The sequence below is a fragment of the Macaca nemestrina genome, chromosome 9 (genome assembly GCF_043159975.1).
Source record: "Macaca nemestrina isolate mMacNem1 chromosome 9, mMacNem.hap1, whole genome shotgun sequence".
In the NCBI taxonomy this organism is placed as follows: Eukaryota; Metazoa; Chordata; class Mammalia; order Primates; family Cercopithecidae; genus Macaca; species Macaca nemestrina.
Genome location: NC_092133.1, coordinates 111,180,100 through 111,204,119, shown reverse-complemented (window position 1 = coordinate 111,204,119; position 24,020 = coordinate 111,180,100). Strand labels below are relative to the sequence as shown.

Sequence of the window (24,020 nt, the reverse complement as noted above, 5' to 3'; positions counted from 1 at the left end):
CAGCATTTGTCTGAAAATGACTTTATTTCTTCTTCATTTATAAAACTTAGTTTTGCAGAATACAAAATTCTTGGCTGACAGTTATTCTGTTTAAGGAGGTTGAAACTTACTTTTGCAGGATACAATATTCTTGGCTGACAGTTACTCTGTTTAAGGAGGTTGAAGAGTGTTCCCCAATCCAATATGACTAATATGGTTACTGCTGAGAAATCTGCTGTTAGTCTGATAGTTTTTTTCTTTTTAGGTTACCTGATGCTTTTGTCTTACTGCTTTTAGAATTCTTTCTAACTGCCCAGTGAAGTTGCCACATTCCAGGGTGCCGTTGCGGCATGTCTGCAAGGTGATGTGACCTGTCCTCAAGTTTTCCAGCAGTGGATACCAGCACCAGCTCTAATGGGGATGGCAGGAGAGTGACATACACTCTGTGAAAGTTCTTGGTTATTGGTAGCCTCAGTGTGTTGGCTTTTTTGAACACCAGTTAAGAGTAGTAATGAACTGGTCCCACAGACAGAATAAGGACCTCCTGGTAGCAGAGTGGTGCAGGCAGTAGTGATAGCTGAGATCATGCAGCTATTTTCTCCTTCCTAGGTGCAGTGCTATTCTACCAGGAGATACTGTAGTGGATTGTGTTGGTTGGCCTCCAGCCAGATGGCGGCACTTCCAACTGTGGGAGTAGCAGTGGGATTTCTGCTTGCCTTATGTTGTCCAGGGTGAGGTACTCTGGTTTCATAGGGCAATGGGCAGGGCCATGTAGGTTTCAAGAGATTCTATCCTTTGTGTTAAGCCAGGGTAGGTGACAGGGCAAAGCCAGGTGGAAACTGGGTCTGCTGGGTTTGTACTCTGAGTCTCCTTGTGCAGAGCAAGCAGCAACCCCAGTGGGTGTTGAGGGATGGGAGTGGGTCTCAGGCCACTGGGTTGTATGTACCATAGGGGAGCATTGCTGCTTCTGCTATGCAGAAGAGTTTGTGCACGGAGTGGGGAGTAGCAGGCAGTGGTAAGCCCCACATAGTTCCCACTCATTTGGTGAGGCAGATCCACTCCCACAGTGTTCCACTGGCAGCAGAAAGCTGAGTTCCAGTCAGTCTATAATCAGAACTCACAGCTACTGGGAGTCATAAGTTTTCCACAGGGAAATCGCAACCATGGCTTTTAGGCCACACTCCTCCCTGTTCACTGCAAAGCCAGACACCCAGCTCCTGCATCCACAGTTACTACACTCAGGACTCCTGTACTCAAAGTCTGCTTTCCACTCTCCCCAACCATGGCCCTAGCCAAGAGAGTTTGTCTTATATTGTGAAACCCTGTTGGGAGCTTCTTTCAACCTGTGACCAGCACCTGAACTTTTTGGCTATCCTCTGCAGGGTCCCCTGTTAAGATCAGTAAGGAATGGCTGCCCTTGGTCTGCACTGGAATCTGGGAGTGCATGCAAGGATCTTCCCACTGCTGCTCCTACTTTTATATTCCATTACCCTCCCCAAGTCAGTTCCTGCACTGGGTGAGATTAGGACCTTCCCTGGTGATGTGGACTTTGAGGATCCCTGGTAGGGGTGTGTATGCGAGAGGCAAACTTCCCACCTCTTACATTCTGGGGACTTGGAGCCCTTCACCTGACTCACAGTGTAGGCTGCAGCCTTTTGTTTCCTTCAAAGAGTCCATAGATTCTTTTGGTTTTCCTGTTCAGGTTTGGCATCACTTCTTGAAAAAAAAGTTCACAGTGTCAGTCTCATTATCCCATCTTCTCTTGATCTCCAGGGTTTCTGCTGAGAAATCAACTGAAAGTTGTATTAAGGCTTCATTAATTTTGATATGTTTCTTTTCTCTTGCTACTTTTAATATTCTGTCCTTAACTTTTTAATTGGATTATGATGTGGCTTGATGATGACATTTTGGCTTGAATTTGACTGGTGACCTGAGCTTCCTATACCTGGATGCTGTTTTCTGTCTCCATGTTTGGGATAATTTCAGTCATTATTTCCTTAAATATGATTGCTAGGCCTTTTTCTCTCTTCTGTCATTTCACAACTCCTATTATGCTGAGGTTAGCTTATTTGATGTTGTCTCATAGTTCTGATAGGCCTTGTTCATTGTTTTTCATTCACTTTTCTTTTTGCTCCTCTAATTGTATAATTTCATATGTTCTGTCTTTGAGTTCACTGATTTTTTTTTCCTGTTTAAATCTGCTGTTAAGCTTTCTTTGAATTTTTTTTTTCAGTTGGAAGCATTTTTAATATTTAAATACAAAAAGTGAGCACTGACTTCTGTTTTTTTAGACACACACACAGGTCTAACAACCAAACTCTGCAGGGGAAATGAATTCCTGATCTGTCTTCCAGTCCCCATTCTGTGGCTGAAGCTGCAGCCAGCCTCCCTCCTCTCATACCTGGGAATTCATAGTGGCCACTTTACACTACAGGTGTAATGCATTTTGTCTTTCACATTGCGTGCATGTCCCTCCCCAACAGCTCCATTCTTTAAAAAAAAAATTAAAAAATATAAAAGGCAGTCGTTAATGGTCAGGGGCACATCCCTCCCACTGGCATCAGTCCCTGCCCACAAGGGGAAAGTGACATCTTCCAGTTAGGAGCAATTTGGTGAAAGGAGTGGGGTGGCCAGAGCAGGAATAACCGTCTGCATGGCTGCACTCTGGTATCAGAGTGAAGACAGAAGTAAGGATAGTGTGGAGGGCACAGTTGCAAGTTGAGTCTTCTCATGAGACAATGTGGGGAGAATTCTCCCCACTAGGTTTCGATAGATCAATGTGCCAAAGTTAAAAAAAAAAAATCCAAATAATCAGCAGTTCAAACACTTGAATTTCAAACCTATCCCACCGAGACAGCTCAAACAGCAGTAACTTCTCAGTCTCAAAGACAATGGGAAGAACCAGGATCATAAAGGAAGTGGTCCCAATCCACAAGGCTGCCCTGGAAAACCTGTGCATTTTTTGAGCCACAAAGAGGGAAAGATCAAAAGTGGCTCCGGCTGCGGACCGGACCCTCTCCGGAAACATCTCCGTCAGGTCCCATAGTCTCTCCGACAGCGTCTCATCTAGCTCCTCATCGTCGTCCTCCTCCAGCTCCTCCTCAGGCTTCTCCGCATCGCCTTTCAGGAGCAATTCTTCCGGGGAATGGGGTTCCCGGGCACCGGCAGCAGCAACGGCGGCAGCCATGACTGTAGGGGCGCTTTCTTTGAATTTTTTAGTTCAATTTACATATTCTTTATTTTGAGAGTTTCTCTTTGGTCTTAAAAAATTGTTTCTATTTCTTGGTTAAATTTCTAACTTTGTTCCTGAATTGTTTTCCAAGTTTCATTTAGTTTTCTATCTGTATTTTTTTGTAATTCCTTTAACTTTTAAAATAAGATTATTCTGAATTATTTGTCAATCATTTTATAGATCTTCAGTTTTTCTGAATCCATTACTGAAAGTTTTTTGCTCTTTTTTGGTGGTGTCATATTTTCCTGAGTTTTTACAAGTCTTGCATTTTTATGTTGATGTCTGCACATTGAGCTTTTGCAGGTGTTTTTGACAGTGTTAGGCCTTTACTGCTTAATATTAGAACTTAATCACTGGTCTGCTCTTGCTTCTCAGTCTGGGCAAGACTTAGAGTGAGAACTGGAAATTAAATGGTGCACTGGAAATAAATCACTGCCCTGTTGTTTTCCAGTCTGTGGAAGACTTATAGTGAGCCCTGTAACTTCAACACTGCTTCAGAACTATGTTGCTGCCCTGCCATTGTTCTTCAGTTACAAAAACTATTAATAGAAATAGTTTGTATTTTTAAGTGAGCACCAGAACTTAAATGCCAAACATGTAGATGTTTCCAGGTCAGGAGAAGGCTTCACATGAATATGTGGACTTTGTGGGAAATCCAGCCAGGAATTTGGTCCTTCCTGTGTATTGTGTCTTCTTCAGGACTGTGGGCCATCCACTTTAGTCAATGTGATATCTTCACTAATTGGAGCACAGAACGCCTACAAAAATTCACATGCCAGTCAATGTAATTAGAACCTTCCCTTTTTGACCACAGTTCATCCCAGGTGGTTCAGTCCTCCCAGCAATTTAAATGTTCCATGAGACAAGACTGGAGTGAGCTTCCTGTGAAGATTCTATAACCAGCTGGGAGATTGAACATTCACCTCCAATTTCCTCCTCCCACCCTGGGAACCATGTGTCTAGGGAAATTCTGTGAGTGGTGTTAGGTCTGCTTTAAAGTGATTATTCATCTTACCAGTATCAGGTTTTCTTGATTCTGTGTCTCCTAGAAGTTTCTCCACTTCTCCCTTGAATTTTGGTGAATTCAGGGTAGTATTCTTGTCTTTGAATAATTTCTAGTTGTATTTTTTTTCTAGGGGAAGTGATGCTGGGAGATGTTCTATTCTGCCATCTTACTTACATCACTCTGTGATTTTCCTGGTTATTTATCTTTTAGGTTTCTTTGTGATTGTTGCAGTTTGTGTGCTTGCTTCTCATGCTGGTTGGATTATTATTAATTTTTGAATGGGACCTTCTAAATAGTAAAGTGATTAGTGGAATGTATATGTGGGGTAGATTGACGGAGGACGAGATTTTGTGGGAAAATTGATAGATTCTGTCCAGGCTTGGTGTCATATTATTAAATCTTTTTTTGTTGTTGTTAAAGAAGCTATTGCAACTCACATATGTGTCTTTTGTCTGTTGCAGTTTGGCACTATCTTCCTCCCTCTATTTTTAGCTGTTTTTACTGTCAGCATCCCTAACTTCTATTAGGAATCTCTGTTTCAAGCAATAGAAATGGTCCATCAGTGTAGTTTCTTCTTCAACTCTTCTTTCTTAGCACCCTAAATATGATTACCACTATAAAGGCATATTAGGCATGCCTTTCAGTGATGACACTTTGGAGGAAAACCTGTGTACTGTTATAGGTTCAAGACAGCATGACTATTATCTCTTAGTATTCTCCAAAGCCTTGTGCCAGATTTCATGACAGTACTTTTAGTATCAGGGGGCTATGGAAATATTCTTACTTTTTTTCTTTTGTTTCTGGGGGTTTTATAGGAAAAATGAGGGCAAAGGGGAGCTTTATTCTGTCATCTTCTTTTTTTTTTTTTTTTGAGACGGAGTCTTGCTCTGTCACCCAGGCTGGAGTGCTGTGGCCGGATCTCAGCTCACTGCAAGCTCCGCCTCCCGGGTTCCCGCCATTCTCCTGCCTCAGCCTCCCGAGTAGCTGGGACTACAGGCGCCCGCCACCTCGCCCGGCTAGTTTTTTGTATTTTTTAGTAGAGATGGGGTTTCACCGTGTTAGCCAGGATGGTCTCGATCTCCTGACCTTGTGATCCGCCCGTCTCGGCCTCCCAAAGTGCTGGGATTACAGGCTTGAGCCACCGCGCCCGGCCCTATTCTGTCATCTTCTTAAGGATTTAAAAATAGAAAATAACCAGAGATTTTGTAAGATTACTATATGACTTTCTGACTTTGAGTACTTTGAAGATTACTAAGAACACAGTTTAAATACCTATAGTAACTATCTGTTTTTAGAAAAAAACCATAATGCTCTAGATGTCCAAAGTGATCTGGTGAGGAATAAACATATATACTATGTAATCCGAAATTGCTATTCCATCGTCCTAGATCAGAGAGAGATACATTGGTGGGTAAATGATCATATTTTCCAAGGAAATATACCAGTGATTGGCCCTTAAATTGCACCCATATATTAGAATTAATCCTTTTCTAAAGACAGATAATTTTCTTGTAGTACTAGCTGAAGATTTGTCCTTCAAACATGAATATAGAAGTCTTAAACTATCTGCAAATATTTTGAAATTTTGAAAATTATTGTAAATATCAAGATTTCTAGCTTCTTTGGGGAATTTAGAACACCTGAGAATATCTGTTATGCATTTGTAGTGGTAAGAATAATGGTTTTTTTAATTAAATAAAACAGGTACTCTCCATTTCACCTTGCTCTTTATGCCATCCCTATCATCACCAGGCTCATAACACTCATATTACATACTCAGTCTCAGTAGATATTTGAGTTTATTAGTTGGAGAACAGATTTCGGAAACTAAAAGAATCAATTCATTCCAGGCTTTTATATTTAATAACTATGTGGCCTTCCACAATATGCATAATATCAATAAGTTCTATTTCCGTCATCTGTTAAATGGAGATAAAATACTTATTTTCTTCAATTATTATAATGGTTAAATGAGATAATACTTCAAAAGTACTTAGTATAAAAGGTGGCATATAGTAGCTATTTTGTATGAATTTGAAATTATTTAACATATTTGTATTCACTTGAATAATTAGCATGTTAAATTGCAAAGTAAATAAGGTTAGATGATTAGATGATTGGGAGGTAAAATATCTCTAATTAGTACTAGGTACTATACTTCTGCCTCATACAAAATGTTAGGGTTTTTGTTGTTTTTTACTGTATGTACTTTTTTTACTTTTTCAGCTTCTATCTTAGAAGCAGCTGGTACACATGCAGATTCGTTACAAAAGTATATTGTGTGATGCTGAAGTCTGGGGTATGACTGAACGCGTCACCCAGATAGCATAATACCCAAGAGATCATTTTACCCCTACTTCCTCCCCCTTTTAGTATTCCACAGTGTCTATGGTTCCCATCTTTATGTCCATGTGTACCCAGTGTTTATCTCCCACATATAAAGGAAGAGATGCGGTATTTGGTTTTCTGTTTCTGCATTAGCTCCCTCTGGATAATGGCCTCCAGCTGCATCCATGTTGCAGCTGGAGACATGATTTTGTTCTTTTTAATGGTTATATATTATTCCATGGTATATAGGTACCACATTTTCTATATCCAGTTCACCATTGATGAGCACCTACTGTTGATTCTGTGTCTTTGCTATTATGAATGGCACTGTGGTGAATGTATGGATGCATGTGTCCATTTGGTAGAACAATTTATTTTCCTTTGGGTATATAGCCAGGAATGGATTGCTGAGTCAAATGGTATTTCAACTCTTTCTTTGAGAAATTTCCAAACTGCTCTCCAAGTGTTTAGACTAGTTTACATTCCCACCAACAGTGTGTACGTGTCCCCTTTTCTCCACAGACTTTCCATCTGTTTTTATTTTTTAGTAATAGCCATTCTGAGCCAGGTGTGGTGGCTCATACCTGTAATCCCAGCACTTTGGGAGGCCAAGGTGGGTGGATCACTTGAGGTCAGGAGTTCAAAACCAGCCAGGCCAACATGGTGAAATCCTGTCTCTACTAAAAAAGAACACACACACACACACACACACACACACACACAAATTAGACAGGTATGGTGGCGTGTGCCTGTAATCCCAGCTACTCCAGAGGCTGAGACAGGAGAATCACTTGAACCTGGAGGTGGAGGTTGCAGTAAGCCAAGATCGTGCCACTGCACTCCAGCCTGGGTGACAGAGTGAGACTCCGTCTCAAAATAATAAAAATAGCCATTCTGACTGGTGTGAGATGGTATCTCATTGTGGTTTTAAATTGCATTTCTCTGATGATTAGTGGTGTGGAGCATTTTTTCATATGTTTCTTGGCCACTCGTATATCTTCTTTTGAGACGTTTCTGTTTATGTCCTTTGCCCCACTTTATAATGGAGTGATTTGTTTTTTGCTTGTTGGTTTAAGTTCCTTATAGATTCTAGACCTTTGTTAGATGCATAGTTCATGAATATTTTTCTTTTATTCTGTAGGTTGTCTGCTCTGTTGGTAGTTCCTTTTGCTGTGCAAAAGATTTTTAGTTTAACTAGATCCCATTTGTCAATTTCTGTTTTTGTTGCAATTGCTTTTGAAGACATAGCCATACATTCTTTGCTAAGGCTGATATTGAGAAGGGTATTTACTAGGTTTTCTTCTAGGATTGTTATAGTTTGAAGTCTTACATTTAAATCTTTAATCCTTCTTGATCAAATTTTGTATATGGTAAAAAGCAGGGGTCCAATTTCGTTCTTCTGCATATGGCTTGCCAGCTATCCCAGCATCATTTATTGAATAGGGAGTCCCTATTGCTTATTTTTTCTGGGTTTCTCGAAGATCAGATGATTGTAGGTATGTGGCTTTATTTCTGGGTTCTCTACTCTGTTCTGTTGGTCTATGTGCCTGTTTTCGTACCAGTACAATGCTCTTTTGGTTACTGTAGCCCTGTAAAATAGTTTCAAGTCAGGTAGTATGATGCCTTCAGCTTTGTTCTTTTTGCTTAGGATGGCTTTGGCTATTAGGCTTCTTTTTTTGCTTCACATGAATTTTAGAATAGCTTCTCCTAATTCTGTTAAAAATGACATTGGTAGTTTGATAGGACTCCATTGAACCAGTAAATTGCTTTGGACAGTATGGCCATTTAATGACATTGATTCTCTCAATCCATGAGCAGGGACTGTTTTTTCATTTATTTGTGCCATTTCTGATTTCTTTCAGCAGTGTTTTTGCAGTTCTCCTTGTAGAGATCTTTCACCTTCTTGGTTACATGCATTCCTAGGTGTTTCACAAAATGTTAGTTTTTTAAATCAATGACTTTGTCAATCTGTTATTCTTACAGTTACAAATGAAGCAGCCTCAGAACTTCCAAATACAGCAGAAAATCTTCCAGCAGTGTACCCATCAATTAGCGACCTAATAATTCGATTGGATTTAAACAAAGTGGTCGGTAAGTACAGATTTATGTTTGGATATAGTAGAACACAATCTAAGAATTAAAATATTTCAACTGTATAGTTCTGTTAAAAAACAGGAAATTCAAAGAAGGAGTAGTCTTTCTCAACTTAATAAGTTCATTCTACTCAATCTGTCTACATGTCAATTAAGTGTATATTTAAATTACGTGTTTTTACTCCACTAGACAACATTAATTTTGTAATGTTTCATATATTTCCCTTTACCTACTCATGAAACAAAATACATATAGGCTTTCCACTACTGTGAATTTTCATAACATAAACTAGATGCTATATGAACAGCTCCTTGAGGACATAGTTGTCATTTCTTATACCATCTTTTGTATAGCAAGATGGAAAGACAAATGGAACTAGTACTATATAGACAATATGGCTGCCTTGTGATGTGCTTATTATTAAATTGGCAATGTCAAATGGTGAAAAAGATCATCAGAATGGGGAAGAAGCTAGAATATGTGTGAAAGCTAGTGGTAGTGTGGTTAAGTGACTATTTTCTAATAAGATATAACCAAAATGTTCTCTGGTAGCTTTCAAATCACTCCTTAAAGGCAACAGGCAAACATGAGCAAAATGGCAAACTGAAAACATCCAAACTCTCATTCTCTGACAGAAACATTGAAAAAAATTAGAATAATCTATCAGAACCAACTTTGTCAGAGCTCCAGAAAATAGTCACAGATTTATAGCATCCAAGAGAATACCTAATTAAGAAAAGTCTATCTTCAAAATGGTAAGAAAGTTTTGTGGAATTGTCAAAAGAGTGCTCCAGCAAAAGCCAATATGAAAATCTCCTGGCAATCATGGCATTAATAGTAGACCTGCCCTATTAAAATTTCTAGACTGGGCACGGTGGTTCACCCCTGTAATCCAAGCACTCTGGGAGGCCGAGGCAGGTGGATCACGAGGTCAGGAGATCAAGACCATCCTGGCCAAAATGGTGAAACACCGTCTCTACTAAAATATAAAAAATTAGCTTGGCGTGGTGACACATGCCTATAGTCCCAGCTACTCAGGAGACTGAGGCAGGGGAATCACTTGAACCTAGGAGGAGGAGGTTTCAGTGAGCCGAGATCACACCACTGCACTCCAGCCTGGTGACAGAACAAGACCCTGTCAAAAAAACAAACAGACAAAAAGCCTTCTAAAGGGAATTCTTCAGGTTAAAATGAAAGAATGCTATACAGTAACTTCAACCACATGAGGAAATAAAGATCTCTGGCAAAGATAAGTCCATTGGCAGATATAAAAGCCATCATTATTATAATTTTGGCTTGTAACTCTATTCTTTGTATCTATAATACTCAAAAGACAAATACATAAAAATGATTACAAATTTATGTTATGGACACACAATGTATAAAGACATGATTTGTGATGTTAATAACAAGGATAAGTTAGAGGGTGCTGCATAAGAGTATACTTTTTGGATGCATTGAAGTTGAGTTGGTATCAATTCAAATTAAATTATTATAACTTTAAGACGTTATATATTATTTGCTTGGTAATCACAAAGAAAATATCTATGATGCATGCATGAAGAAAAGAGAAAGGAATCAAAACATGTCCCTACAAAAAGTCAACTAAACACAAAAAAGATGGAATTAGAGGAAATGAAGGGCAAAAAGTATAACATACAAAAAATAGGTATCAAAATGGCAGAAATGTCTTTCCTTATCAGTAATTATTTTAAATCTAAATTGACAAAACTCTTCATTCAAAAGGCAGAAATTTACAGAATGGATTTTTTTAAAATGATCAACTATATGCTGCTAACAAAAGATGCACTTTAGATGAACAAAAATGACAAAACTTTAGCTAGATTGACTATGGAAAAATAATACTCAAATTGCTAAAAATCAAAACAGAAAGTGGGAACATTACAACCAATTTTAAAAGAATAAAAAGCATTGTAAGACAACACTGTGAACAACTGTACACGAAAAACTGGATAACCTAGAGGAAATGAACAAATTGATAGAAATATACAGTCTACCAGAACTGACTTATGAAGAAATCTATAAATAGACCCCTAATTAAGATGAATACTGAATCCTAATTAAAATTTTCCAACAAAGAAAAATCCAGGACCAGACGACATTATGGGTGAATATTACCAAATATTTGAAGAAGAATTAAAACCAATCCTCAAGTTCTTTCAGAAAACTGAAGAGGAGGGAATACTTCCTAACTCATTCTATGAGGACAGCATTATCCTGATACTAAAATCAGAAATGCTATAAGAAAGCAAATGACAGACCAATATCCCTTATGAATAATGATGCAAAATCTTCAACAAAATATTAGCAAATAAAATTTAGCAGCATATAAAAATTATACAATGCGAATTTATGAGTTTTACTTCTCAAATGCAAGGATAATTCAATAGACAAAAGTCAATTAGTATGATATACCATGTTAACAGAATTAACAACAAAAAACCCCACGGGATCCTCTTAGTTGATGCAGAGAAAGCATTTGACCAAATTCAATAGACTTTCATGTAAAAACAGTAAACAAGCTAGGAATAGAGCCTTTCCACATCATGATGAAAAGCCAAATACAAAAAATCCACAACTAACATAATATTCAATGGTGAAAGATTGAAAATGTTTTCCTTAAGATCAGGAGCAATACAAGGATACCTGTTTAGATAACTTCTAGTCAAAATAGTATTCAAAATCTATTTGGACCAGTTAGAATAGAAGATAGGTAGATGATAGATAGATAACATCCAAACTGGAAAGGAAGAAATAAAATTATCTGCCAAGAGGTGACATTATCTTATATGAAGAAAACCCTAATGATTCCACAAAACAACTGTTAGATCTAATAAACAAATTTAGCAAAGTTGCAGGATACAAAATGAACACACAAAAATTGGTTACATATCTATGCACTGGTAGTGAGCTATCTAAAAATAATTAAGAAAACAGTTCCATTTATAATGGCATCAAAAGAACAAAATATTTCGGAATAAATTTAACCAAGAAGGCAAAAGGCAAAAGACTTGTATACTGAAAACTACCATATAATGCTGAAAACAATTAAGAAGATATAAATAAATGGAAAGATATCTCATGTTCATAGATTAGAAGACAACTTTTTTTTTTTTTTTTTTTTTTTTTTTGAGATTGAGTCTCGCTCTGTTGCCCAGGCTGTGCAGTGGCACAATCTCGGCTCACTGCAACCTCCGCCTCCCAGGTTCAAGCAATTCTCCTGACTTAGTCTCCCTAGTAGCTGGGATTATGGGCACATGCCACCATGCTCAGCTAATTTTTGTATGTTTAGTAGAAACGGGGTTTCACTATGTTGTCCAGACTGATCTCAAACTCCTGACCTCAAGTGATTCGCCTGCCTCAGCCTCCCAAAGTGCTGGGATTACAGGCATGAGCCACCATGCCCGCTCAGAAGACAATATTATTGAGATGAAAGTAATACCTAAAGTGATCTACACCTTCAATGCAATCTGCAGTTCTTATCAAATTCCCATAACACTTATGAGGTTATTGTTGCAAAATAGAAAACCCTATCTTAAAAATCATAGGAATACGAGGGACCACACATATCCAAAATAATTAAGAAAAAGGATAATAAATTTGGAAGTCTCACACTTCCTGATTTCAAAACTTACTATAAAGCTATGGCAATCAAAAGAGTGATATACTGGTGTAAAGCAGACATGCAGACCAATGGTATAGAATTGAGAGACTGGAATTAAATCCTTGCTATATGGTGAAATAACTTTCAGCAAAGTTGCCAATACTATTTCCTGGGAAAAAGGCAGTCTTTTCCAAACACGGTGCTTCCACAAAAAGACAGTCTTTTCCACAAACCAGATATTCATGTCAAAAGAATGAAGTTGACCATTTTTTCATGTGTCTGTTGGCTGTATGAATGTCTTCTTTTGAGAAATGTCTGTTCATATCCTTTGCCCACTTTTTGATGGGGTTGTTTGTTTTTTTCTTGTAAATTTGTTTGAGTTCTTTGTAGGTTCTGGATGTTAGCCCTTTGTCGGATGAGTAGATTGCAAAAATGTTCTCCCATTCTGTAGGTTGCCTGTTCACTCTGATGGTAGTTTCTTTTGCTGTGCAGAAGCTCTTTAGTTTAATGAGATCCCATTTGTCAATTTTGGCTTTTGCTGCCGTTGCTTTTGGTGTTTTACACATGAAGTCTTTGCCCATGCCTATGTCCTGAATGGTACTACCTAGGTTTTCTTCTAGGATTTTTATGGTATTAGGTTTAACATTTAAGTCTCTAATCCATCATGAAAAAATGCTCATCATCACTGGCCATCAGAGAAATGCAAATCAAAACCACAATGAGATACCATCTCACACCAGTTAGAATGGTGATCATTAAAAAGTCAGGAAACAACAGGTGCTGGAGAGGATGTGGAGAAATAGGAACACTTTTACACTGTTGGTGGGATTGTAAACTAGTTCAACCATTATGGAAAACAGTATGGCAATTCCTCAAAGATCTAGAACTAGATGTACCATATGACCCAGCCATCCCATTACTGGGTATATACTCAAAGGATTATAAATCATGCTGCTATAAAGACACATGCACACGTATGTTTATTGTGGCACTATTCACAATAGCAAATTTGGGTTGACTTGGAATCAACCCAAATGTCCATCAGTGACAGACTGGATTGAGAAAATGTGCACATATACACCATGGAATACTATGCAGCCATAAAAAAGGATGAGTTTGTGTCCTTTGTAGGGACATGGATGCAGCTGGAAACCATCATTCTTAGCAAACTGTCACAAGAACAGAAAACCAAACACCGCATGTTCTCACTCATAGGTGGGAACTGAACAATGAGATCACTTGGACTCGGGAAGGGGAACATCAGACACCGGGGCCGATCATGGGGAGGGGTGAGGGGGGAGGGATTGCATTGGGAGTTATACCTGATGTAAATGACGAGTTGATGGGTGCTGACGAGTTGATGGGTGCAGCACGCCAACATGGCACAAGTATACATATGTAACAAACCTGCATGTTATGCACATGTATCCTAGAACTTAAAGTATAATAATAAAAAACAAAAGAATGAAGTTGAATCCTTACCTTACATTATATATGGAAATTAAAATGGACCAAATACCTACATATAAGACCTAAAACCATAAAATCTCTGAGAGAAAAACAGGGAAAAGGCTTCATGACGTTGAAGTTAGCAATTATTTTTGGGGTATGACTCCCAAAGCACAGACAACAAAAGAAAAAAATAGGTAAGTTGGACTTCTTCAAAATTAAAAACTTTTGTCATCAAAAGACAGTATCAGAGAGTGAAAGCACAACCCAGAGAGTGGGAGAAAATATTTGCAAATTACATATCTGATAAGGGCTTAATGTCTAGAATACACAAGGAAGTTTTATTAATTAACAAAAAACTCAACTTCATTTAAAAATGGGCAAGTGATTTGAATAGACATTTTTCCAGAGGAGATACACAAATTGCTAATTTGCCCTAAAAAAGATACTTAGTATCATTAGCCATTAGAGAAATGCAAGTGAAAATCACAATAAGATATCACTTCATAGCCATTAGGATGACTCTCATTATAAAAATAGAAAATAAGGAGCATTGGCAAGGATGTAGATAAATAGGAACTTTTGTGAATTGTTCATGGGAATGTAAAACAGTGTCACTGCTGTGGAAAACAGTTTGGTTGTTTATCAAAAAGTTCAACATGGAGTTCTCATATGATCTATTTACTTCAAGGTGTAGACCCAAAAGAATTGAAAACAGGTACTTGTGCATCAGTGTTTGTAACAGCATTATTCACATTAGCCACAAGTTGTAAACAACCCAATGTCCATTAGCAAATGAATGCAGAAACAAAATATGGTATATACATACACTGAAATATTATCTCACTTTAAAAATGAATCATGTTCTGAAACATGCTACAAAGTGAATGAATCTTGAAATATTATGATAACAAGGAAATAAGGCAAATACAAAAGATAAATATTGTATCTTATTGTACCACTTATATGAGGTACCTAGAATAAGTAGACAGAAAGTAGATCAAAGGTTCCCAAGGCCTGGCAATAGAGGCTAATAGGGAGCTAGTGCTTAATGAGTAGAGTTTTAGTTTAGAAAGGTGAAGGCTTTCTGAAGATAGATGGTGGTGATGGTTGCACAACAAAGTGATTGTGGTTAATACAATTAATCATACATTTAAAATGGTTAAAATAATAAATTTTATATTATGTGTATTTTACACAATAAAAATGAAGGTTTTTTGATAAAAATACAAACATTACAAAATAAATTTTATTTTATTTTTTTTAAGTTCCAGGGTACCTGTGCAGGATGTGCAGGTTTGTTACGTAGGTAAATGTGTGTTATGGTGATTTGCTGAACCTATCAACCCATCACCCAGGTATTAAGCCTGGCATGCATTAGCTCTTTTCCAATGCTCTCCCCCATACCCCACGGCCCTCTGACAGGCTCCAGTGTGTGTTGTTCCCCTCCCTGTGTCCATGTGTTCTCATTGTTAAGCTCTCACTTATAAGTGGGAATATGTGGTGTTTGGTTTTCTGTTCCTGTGTTAGTTTGGTGAGGATAGTGGCTTCCAGTTTCATCCATGTCCCTACAAAGGACATGATCTCGTTTCTTTTGATGAGCCAAAGTTCTCTATTTTGAGACGAAGTCTCGCTCTGTCACCAGGCTGGAGTGCAGTGGCACAATCTTAGCTCACTGCAACCTCCGCCTCCCGGGTTCAAGTGATCCTCCTGCCTCACCCTCCCAAGTAGCTGGAAATACAGGCATGGGCTGGGTGCTGTGACTCGTGCCTGTAATCCCAGCACTTTGGGAGGCAAAGGAGGGTGGATCAACCGAGGTCAGGAGTTCGTGACCATCCTGGCCCACATGGCAAAGCCCTATCTCTACCAAAAGTACAAAATTTAGCTGGGCTTGGTGGCAAGTGCCTGTGGTCCCAGTTACTCAAGAGGCTGAGGCAAGAGGCTTGCTTGAACCTGGGAGGCAGAGGTTGCAGTGAGCCGGGATTGCGCCACTGCTCTCCAGCCTGGGAGATAGAGCAAGACTCTCAAAAAACAAAAAACCAAAAACCAAAAAAAAAAACCAAAAAAAAAAAAAAAGAAAAAAGAAAAAAAATTTTCAAAATGTATGAAGAACTGTGCAGAATTTATGGATCTACAAAAATTGAACATCTCTACACTATTTCCATCTCTATCAAATATTGCTGAAAAAACTAGTTTATGAAGGATGTAGATCCTTCTGTGATAGACATATTAAACAGATACTTATAGAACACTTCACTCAATAAATGGAGTACGCATGCAAAAATTGACTACATATTAGGCCACACATTAAGTTTCAATGGATACCAAAAAATGATTTCCACAAATCACATTTTCTATGACGCAATAAAACAGAACTACATAGTAAACAAGATAAAAATTCTTCTGCAAAATTTAAAATCCTATTTATAAGCTGAAGAAAAGATAATGGACACTAGGATATATTTGAGACTAAATTAAAATTAAAACACTACACATAAGCACTTACAAGAGGTCCTTAAATAGGTTTTTATAAGGAAATTTAAAGGTTGCATATGATAGAAAATAAAGAAAACTAAAAAGTTAGGATTATAAGTTCGTAGCAAGGAGGTAGAAAAAGAAGATGATAAAATCTGAAAACTAAAAGTAGAAAAAAGTTTAAAATAAGAGAATTATTTTTTAAAAAGTGGAGGACATAGAAATAATATCAGTGGAATAAAAAGCTGATAGTTTACAAAGACTTATGCATGGAAGTATAAAATATTTAGCAAATAAAGTAGAAGGCATTAATTGGGAGGATTTAGGAAAAGTGGCATTTGTAGTACCATAGTTCTAAATTTTCTTCATCTCTCTTTATGAGTCATAATTTGGTCTCTTACCATAGCCCCTTATTTCCCAAAGTTTTTGTTCATTCTTTTTTATTCTTGTCTTTTTATTTTTGTATGAGTTGTTTCAGGGAGCTAGTCTTCAAGCTCTGAGATTCCTTCTTCAGCTTGGTATATAGTGCTGTTAATACTTGTGATTAACAAGACATTAAACTTTCAACTCAGCCTTATTTCTGGGCTCAATGCAAGCCTAGCTAAGAGCTGAAGGGAGACTCTTAGGATAAACTAACCTGCAAATACTGTGAAAGGTGTTTGGTGTGTGGGGCGAGTTCTTTTAACTTAAAAAGAAATGCTGACATTGAAAGAAATCTCTATAAAAACAGTAACTGAACATGAGCTCTAAGTAACAGACTTCAGTGGTAACACACAGAATAAAGTTTTTGTAAAAATGATTTGCTAACCTAAACAAATGTCTGACTATAGCTTTCAGCAATCAAAAAGAGCAATACCTGGCGAAGGGAGAAAAGATAATCTCTAGCATCACCCCTTTTAATATCCAGATGAACAACTTTCAATAGAAAAATAATTACAGGGCATAATAAAAAGAAGTAAGTATGGACAAATCAAAGGAGCAAAATAAATTGAGAGAAACCATTCCTGAGGAAGCTCATACAATGTACTTACTAGACAGACTTTAAAACGACTATATTGGGCCAGGTATGGTGGCTCACACATGTGATCCTAGTACTTTGGGAGGCCAAGGCAGGTGGATCACTTGAGGCCAGGAGTTCAAGACCAGCCTGGCCAACATGGTGAAACTTCATCTCTACTAAAAATACAAAAATTAGCCGGGCATGGTAATGCACATCTGTAATGCCAGCTATTAGGGAGGCTGAAGCAGGAGAATTGCTTGAACCCAGGGGGCAGAGATTACAGTGAGCCAAGGTCATGCCACTGCACTTCAGCCTGGGCAACAGAGTGAGACTCCACCCCAAAAAAATAAAATAAAATAAAATAAAATAAAATAAAATAAAATACTCACTATATTAAATATCGTCAAAGAGCTAAAGGAAAACATGGACAAAGAACAAAAGGAAATCAGAAAAACTTTGTAAAAACAGTGGAATAAAGATGATAAAAAATAAACAATATCCTTAGTTCAAAAATATAATAGTTGAAATGAATAATTCATAGATTCAACAGCAGATCTGAGCAGACAAAAAGAAGAATCAGTGAATCTGAACATAGGACAATTGTAATTTTTAAGTCTGAGGAGCAGGAATAAAAACGAAGGAAAGGGAAGGGACCTGTGGGACAACAACAAGTGGATCAGCAACACATTATGTGGGTTTCAGAGGGAGAAAAGAGAAAAGAGCAGAAGGAATATGTGAAGAAATTATGGGTAAAAAATATCCCAAATGTGATGAAAGACATGCATCTACACATTTAAAACTAACCAGACGCCAAGTAGAATAAACTCAGAGATCAACACCAAGACACATTGTAATTCTGTCAAAATGCAAAGACAGCCCTATGGAATGACATCAGCAAGATGGTGGAATAAGATTTCCCAGTGCTTTTGCCGCTATAGAAACATCAGTTTGAACAACTATCTATGTATGAAAATACCTTTACAACAGCTTAAGAAACCAGATGAGAGATTACAGCACTTGAGTGAAACACAGATGTAAGAAATATGCATTGAAGAGGGGAGGAAGGACAGTTTTACATAATCTGCATCACTCCCTCCTTAACTTCAGGCAGCACAGTGTGGAGAGAGATACCCTTAATGTGAGGAAAGAAAGGTTAAATGAGCACTGGACTTTTCCATGGACCCCAATATTCAGTCCACTGGAGTAAAATCCAATGCCAGGCGGGCCCCTACAGCCACAAACTCTAGGCCAGTATCTGCAGACCCAGCCTCAAGGCCCACCCCAATGCCCGGCCAGCTCCTGTGGCTCTAGGCTTCTTCAAGCCAGCTCTGCCAATGCAGTCTCCAGTTTTGTCCCACCACCAGACCAGCCCTAGCAGTCCCAGCTCCAGGCTGGCCCCAGAGGCCCCAGGCTTCAGGCTCACTCCTATTCCAGGACAGCACCACAGACTCAAGCTTCAGGCCTGCCCCTAAAAGCCTCCTCTCCAGGATGGCCCTATAGATGAAGCCTTCAGGCCCATTCTGGCACCAGTCCAGCTGCCACAGATTCAGCCTCTAGTCTTGCTCTACCACCAGGCAAGCTCCAGTGGTCCCAGCCTTCAGGCTTACCTCAGCATTAGGCTGGACTTTGCAGCCCTAGAGTCCAGGCCACCACCTGCAAACCAACACTGCCTCAACACTGAGCTTGCCCCATAGACTCAGTCTTCTGGGCTGTCCCAGCACCAAGCTGGCCCCAGAGCTTCACACCCCAGACTGATCTCAGAGCCGGGTCAGCCCCAGTAGCTCCAGGCCCTAAGCTGGCCCCTGAAGACTCAGGCTTCAGATGTACCTGAGACTCCAAGCCTGCCCAATTGTCAGGTCAGCCCCAGTAGCCCCAGGTTTCAGACTGCCACCAGCACTATACCAGCCTCGTGGACCTATTCTCCAGACAGTAGCAATCAACTAAGCTTTATTCCTGAGTTCAGACCCAAGGCCATCAAATCCAGCCTCAGATTCCAGGCCTATTTATGTGTATCCAACCTCTAGGCCTGCCTCAGTACCAGGCCAGTCTATAGATACTGGTACAGGCCTGCCCAGTGTCAGGTAATTTTCTGTGGTCCCAGGCTTGCTTCTGCAAACTCAGATTCAAGGTCCAAGTTTGCTTCAGATTTAGCCACTGTCAGGCTGGCTTTCACAACTCCATGTTTTAGGCCAGCACCCATGGACCCAGTCTCTAGCTCTACCCTACTGCCAGGTCAGCACTGAAAAACCCCAGCACCAATCCATCTCCATAGATCAAAGTTCCAGGCTTATCCAAGCACCTAGCTGTCCCTACAGACTCAGGCTAAAGGCCCACCCCTGTACCAAGTCATTCTTCATGGACCCAGACATCAGACCAGTTCCCACAAATACAAGATTCAGACCTGCCCCTGTGGGCCCAGTCAATAGTTCCACTCCAGTGGACCCTAGCTACAGACCTGATTTTGTGGATACAGCTTCCAGAACCATAGTGGACCCCAGTGCAAAGTCAGCCAATGTGGACCCAGGCTCTAGGCCCAACCTGGCAGACTCAGGCACCAGACCCACCTGCCTTCTCATCCAGGCACCAGGCCAGCCTGCTGAGAACTCCAGCAGCAAGACTACTCAGGAACCAAGTCAGATGGATGACCAGCCCATAGTCTCTGGTTGAGCTGAATGGTGAAGGGCTTTTTCTGCCAAGGCTAGTTTGTAAAGACTGGAATAAGTGCCTGCTTCTTTAAATGTGAAAATACCAATGCATGGGCACACAAATTATGAACAATCAGGAAACATAACATCACCAAAGGAACAAAATAAAGCACTAGTAATTGACCCTACATAAATGGAGGTTTATAAACTGTCTGACAGAAAGTTCAAAATAATCTTAAGGGAATTCGGTGAACTACGAGAGAAAACAGATAGACAACTAAGAAAAAATCAAGAAAATAAGTAAAATGAATTCAATAAAGAGATAGAAATCATACAAAAGAACCAGACAGAAATTCTAGAACTAAAACACTCAACGATTGAACTGAAAAATTCCATATTGCATTTCAGTAGCAGACTAGATCAGGCAAAAGGAATAATCAGTAAGTTTGAACACAGATTATTTGAAATTACCCAAAAAAAAAGAAAATAAAAAAGTAAAAAAGAACCCTACAAGAATTATGGGACACTGCTATAGTTTGAATACGTCCACCCAAAAGCATGCATTGGAAACTTAATTCCCAATGCAGCAGTGTTCAGAGGTGGAGCCTTAATGTATGGTGATTAGGCTGTGAAGGCAGAGTGAATAGATTAATACTATTATGACAGAGGAATAGGTTTGTTATCTTAGGAGTGGGTTATTATAAAAGGGGAAGTTTGATTCCATCTATCTTTCTTTTGCCCCCTTTGTGCTTCCAAAATACACTAGTGAGACAAGAATAGAATAGGCATTGCCATCCCAAAATGACAAAATAGGCAAGATAATAGGAGATAACTGGCTCCAAGTAAGTCCAAAATACAACAAGGAGAGCAATGTTAAATCTTAAAGCTAGAGAATAAATTTTTTTGACTTCATGTTCCACCCTCTGAGCACACTTGGGTGGGGATTGGGCCCTCAAAGTCTCAGGCAGTCCCACCTCTATGCCTTTGCTGGCCTCGGCCCAGACAACAACACTCATGGGTTGGAGTCTTGTGCCTGCAGCTTTCCCAGACTGGCATTACACCTTAGTGGTCCCGAGTTTTGAAGTCTCCTGGCCAGCCCCACTCTCAAGGCTCCACTATGCCTAGTGGTAACTCTGACTCCACTGTCCACTCGGCATTGTTCTAATGGGGGCTGTCTGTGGTGGCTCAACCCTGTGACATGTTTCTGTCTGGGACCCCAGACTGTTCATGACAGTCTCTGAAATCTAGGTGGAGGAAGACATGCCCCCACACTCTTGCATTCTGCATGCCTGCAGAATTAACACCACATAAACACCACCAAGGCTGACTGCTTGTGTCCTCTGGAGTGCTAGCCCAGGCTGCACCTGGGGCCATTGGCACCACAGCTGGAGCAGCCATTCCTGGGTCCTGGCTGCTGCACTAAGCCTTGCAGAACATGGGCTCTATTGTGTTCCACCCTTCCAGGATCCAGAGTCACTACTCTGGGGTACCTCCTCTCCCAGTGCTCAAGTTGCCACTATGGTCTGTTGTCTCTAGAAGCCAAATTGCAGCTGTGCCCTTCTCCCTAGGGCCTGAGCCTTTGGAATGCATTTTTTTCTCCAGAGCTGTGTTAGTGCTTCATTCTGATTCACAGGGTCAGAGTGACAGCCATATTCCTGTCCCTGAGTCAAGCTACTGAAGAGTGCCTCAAAGTCAGAGTCCTCAGTTTTGTGGGAGATTTGTATCCACCTGTTCCTCAGAGAGTAAACCTGATCCCACATACTGGATACTTCAGTAGTTTTGCAAGACACTAAGCACAGGACCCCAATCTTATAGCCACTTCAATTAACTGTGCCCTGGAACGTAATGCTACTGAGGCTGCCTGCAGGTCATATCAGACCCAACACCAAGAGGGATTTCTCAGCTAAGTGTCATTACTATGGGGAAAATGAGAGCAGGAGGTACTCCTGAAGCCCTTTTCACTGAGAACCCTAACAGCTACACAGCTACTATCACTGCCACAAATTTCTGCCAGCTAGGCCACTGAGACACCCGCAGTCATCACTGACATGGATCCCAGGTAAGGAAGCTGCACAGAGATGACCCCACTGTGCCTACCTGGAACCAGAGCCAACACACGCTACCAAAAACACTACCCTTGGGTCCGTCTGCAGGTGAGTCTTTTCTAAAATAAAAAGCCACTCTATCAGTTTGGAAAGGTGACTGCTCTAACAGCGTGCAGACTTCAACACAGGTACTTAAGAATCATAAAAAAGCAAGAAAAGACACCACCACCAAAGGAACACAGTAACTGACACTAAAGAAACAGAAATTTCCTGAAAAGGAATTCAAAATAATGATTTTAAGGTAACTCACTAAGATATAAGAAAATACAAATAGACAATTCACTGAAATCAAGAAAATAATTCATCATCTGAATGATAAAGTCAATAAAGACATAGATAAAATAATAAAGATATTATTTTAAAAAGGAAATAAACAGAAATCTTGGAACTGAACTCAGTGAATGAGATAAAAACTGCAACTGAGAGCTTCGACAGCAGACTAGACGAAGCAGAAGAAAAAAATCTGTGACCTTTCAGATAGGTATTTTGAAACAACTCTATCAGAGAAGAAAAAAAGAATGAAAAAGAATGAAGAACACGAAAGGACTTATGAGACATCATTAGATTAGCAAACATTGACATTACAGGTATTAAAGAAGGAAACAAAGTGGAGAAAGGAATGGAAAGCTTATTTAGTGAATTAATTGATGAAAATTACTTCAAGTCTTAAGGGAGACATGGATGTCTAGATCCATGAAGCTGAAAGTTCTCAAACAGATTCAGTCCAAAAAAGTCATTTTCAAGGCAGATTATAATCAAACTGTCAAAGTCAAAAGACTTTTTAAAACAGCAGGAGAAATGCATCAAGTGACATCGAGGAAATTTCCATCAGATTTCTTTGTAGAAATCTTGTGGGCCAGCAGAGAATCGAATGATATGTTCAAAGTGCTAAAAGAAACAAAAAAAGTTAGTCAAGAATACTATACCCATCAAAGCTGTTCGGATAAATAAAGGAAAAATAATCTTTTTACAAACAAAACTTGAGGGAATGTACTACCACTTTATTTACCTTACAAGAAATGCTCAAGGGATTTCTTCAAGTGGAAATAAAAGAACAATAAATAATATCATGAATACATATGGAAGTATAAACTCATCATGGATAGAGATAAACAAAAAAATCCAGAATACTGTAGTGGTGGTATGTAGGTCATACATATCTCTAGAATAAAGGTTAAAAGTCAAAATTGTCAGAAGTAACTAAAGCTACAATAAGTTACATAATTCAAAAAGATGTAAATTGTGACATCAAAATCATAAATGGGGGAAGATACAAATCTATAGTTTAGATATGTGACAAAAATAAAGTTGTTATCAGCTTAAATTACTTGCTTAAAACCTGGATGTTGGCTGGGCATGGTGGCTGATGCCTATAATCCTAGCACTTTGGGAAGCTGAGGTGGGCAGATCACCTGAGGTCAGAAGTTCAAGACCGCCCTGGCCAACATGGTGAAACCCCATCTCTACTAAAAATACAAAAATTCGCTGACTGCGGTGGCATACGCTTGTAATCACAGCTGCTCGAGAGGCTGAGGCAGGAGAATCACTTGAACCCAGGAGGTGGAGGTTGCAGTGAGCCGAGATCATGTCATTGTACTCCAGTCTGGGCAATGGAGCAAGACTCTGTCTCACCTAGATGTTTTATGTAAGCCTCAGGGTAATTATAGCAGATTTACAAACAATAAAGAGAAAAGAATCAAAGCTTAGAACTACAAAAAATATTAAATCATAAAGGTAGGCAACAAAAGAGAAGGAAAAGGGCAAAAGATCTACAAAACAACCAGGAAAAACAAATAACAAAACAATAATAGTAAGTTCTTACCTATAAATAGCCTTGAATGTAAATGCAATAAATTCTTCACTCAAGGACATGGATTGGCTGAGTAAGTTTTTAAAAATACACCTTCTTATTATTAGGGTATATTAATCTTGACTATTTTCACTTAGGTGAAATTGGGTAACTGTTAGTCATGCGATTCGGGGAAGACTTTAGAATACAAAGGATTTACTGACATGATTCTTTACTACTTTTATGTGTGGTAGTAGATTACATATGTCCATGGGAAGATTACATAATCAAGG

At 39.2% G+C, this 24,020-nt stretch overlaps 1 protein-coding gene and 1 long non-coding RNA gene across 13 annotated transcripts in view; one reads left to right on the top strand and one right to left on the bottom strand.

Moving 5' to 3' along the window:
• Nucleotides 1–24,020, top strand: part of LOC105479927 (coiled-coil domain containing 7) — a 436,030-nt gene that overhangs the window by 337,705 nt on the left and 74,305 nt on the right. For all 12 annotated transcript variants that reach the window (XM_071070238.1, XM_071070242.1, XM_071070239.1 and 9 more), the window contains one exon: nt 8,529–8,636. In XM_071070238.1, coding sequence (XP_070926339.1) covers nt 8,529–8,636 — 108 coding nt within the window. The remainder of the gene's footprint in view (nt 1–8,528; nt 8,637–24,020) is intronic.
• Nucleotides 1–24,020, bottom strand: part of LOC105479926 (uncharacterized) — a 75,194-nt gene that overhangs the window by 29,816 nt on the left and 21,358 nt on the right. The window lies entirely within an intron of this gene.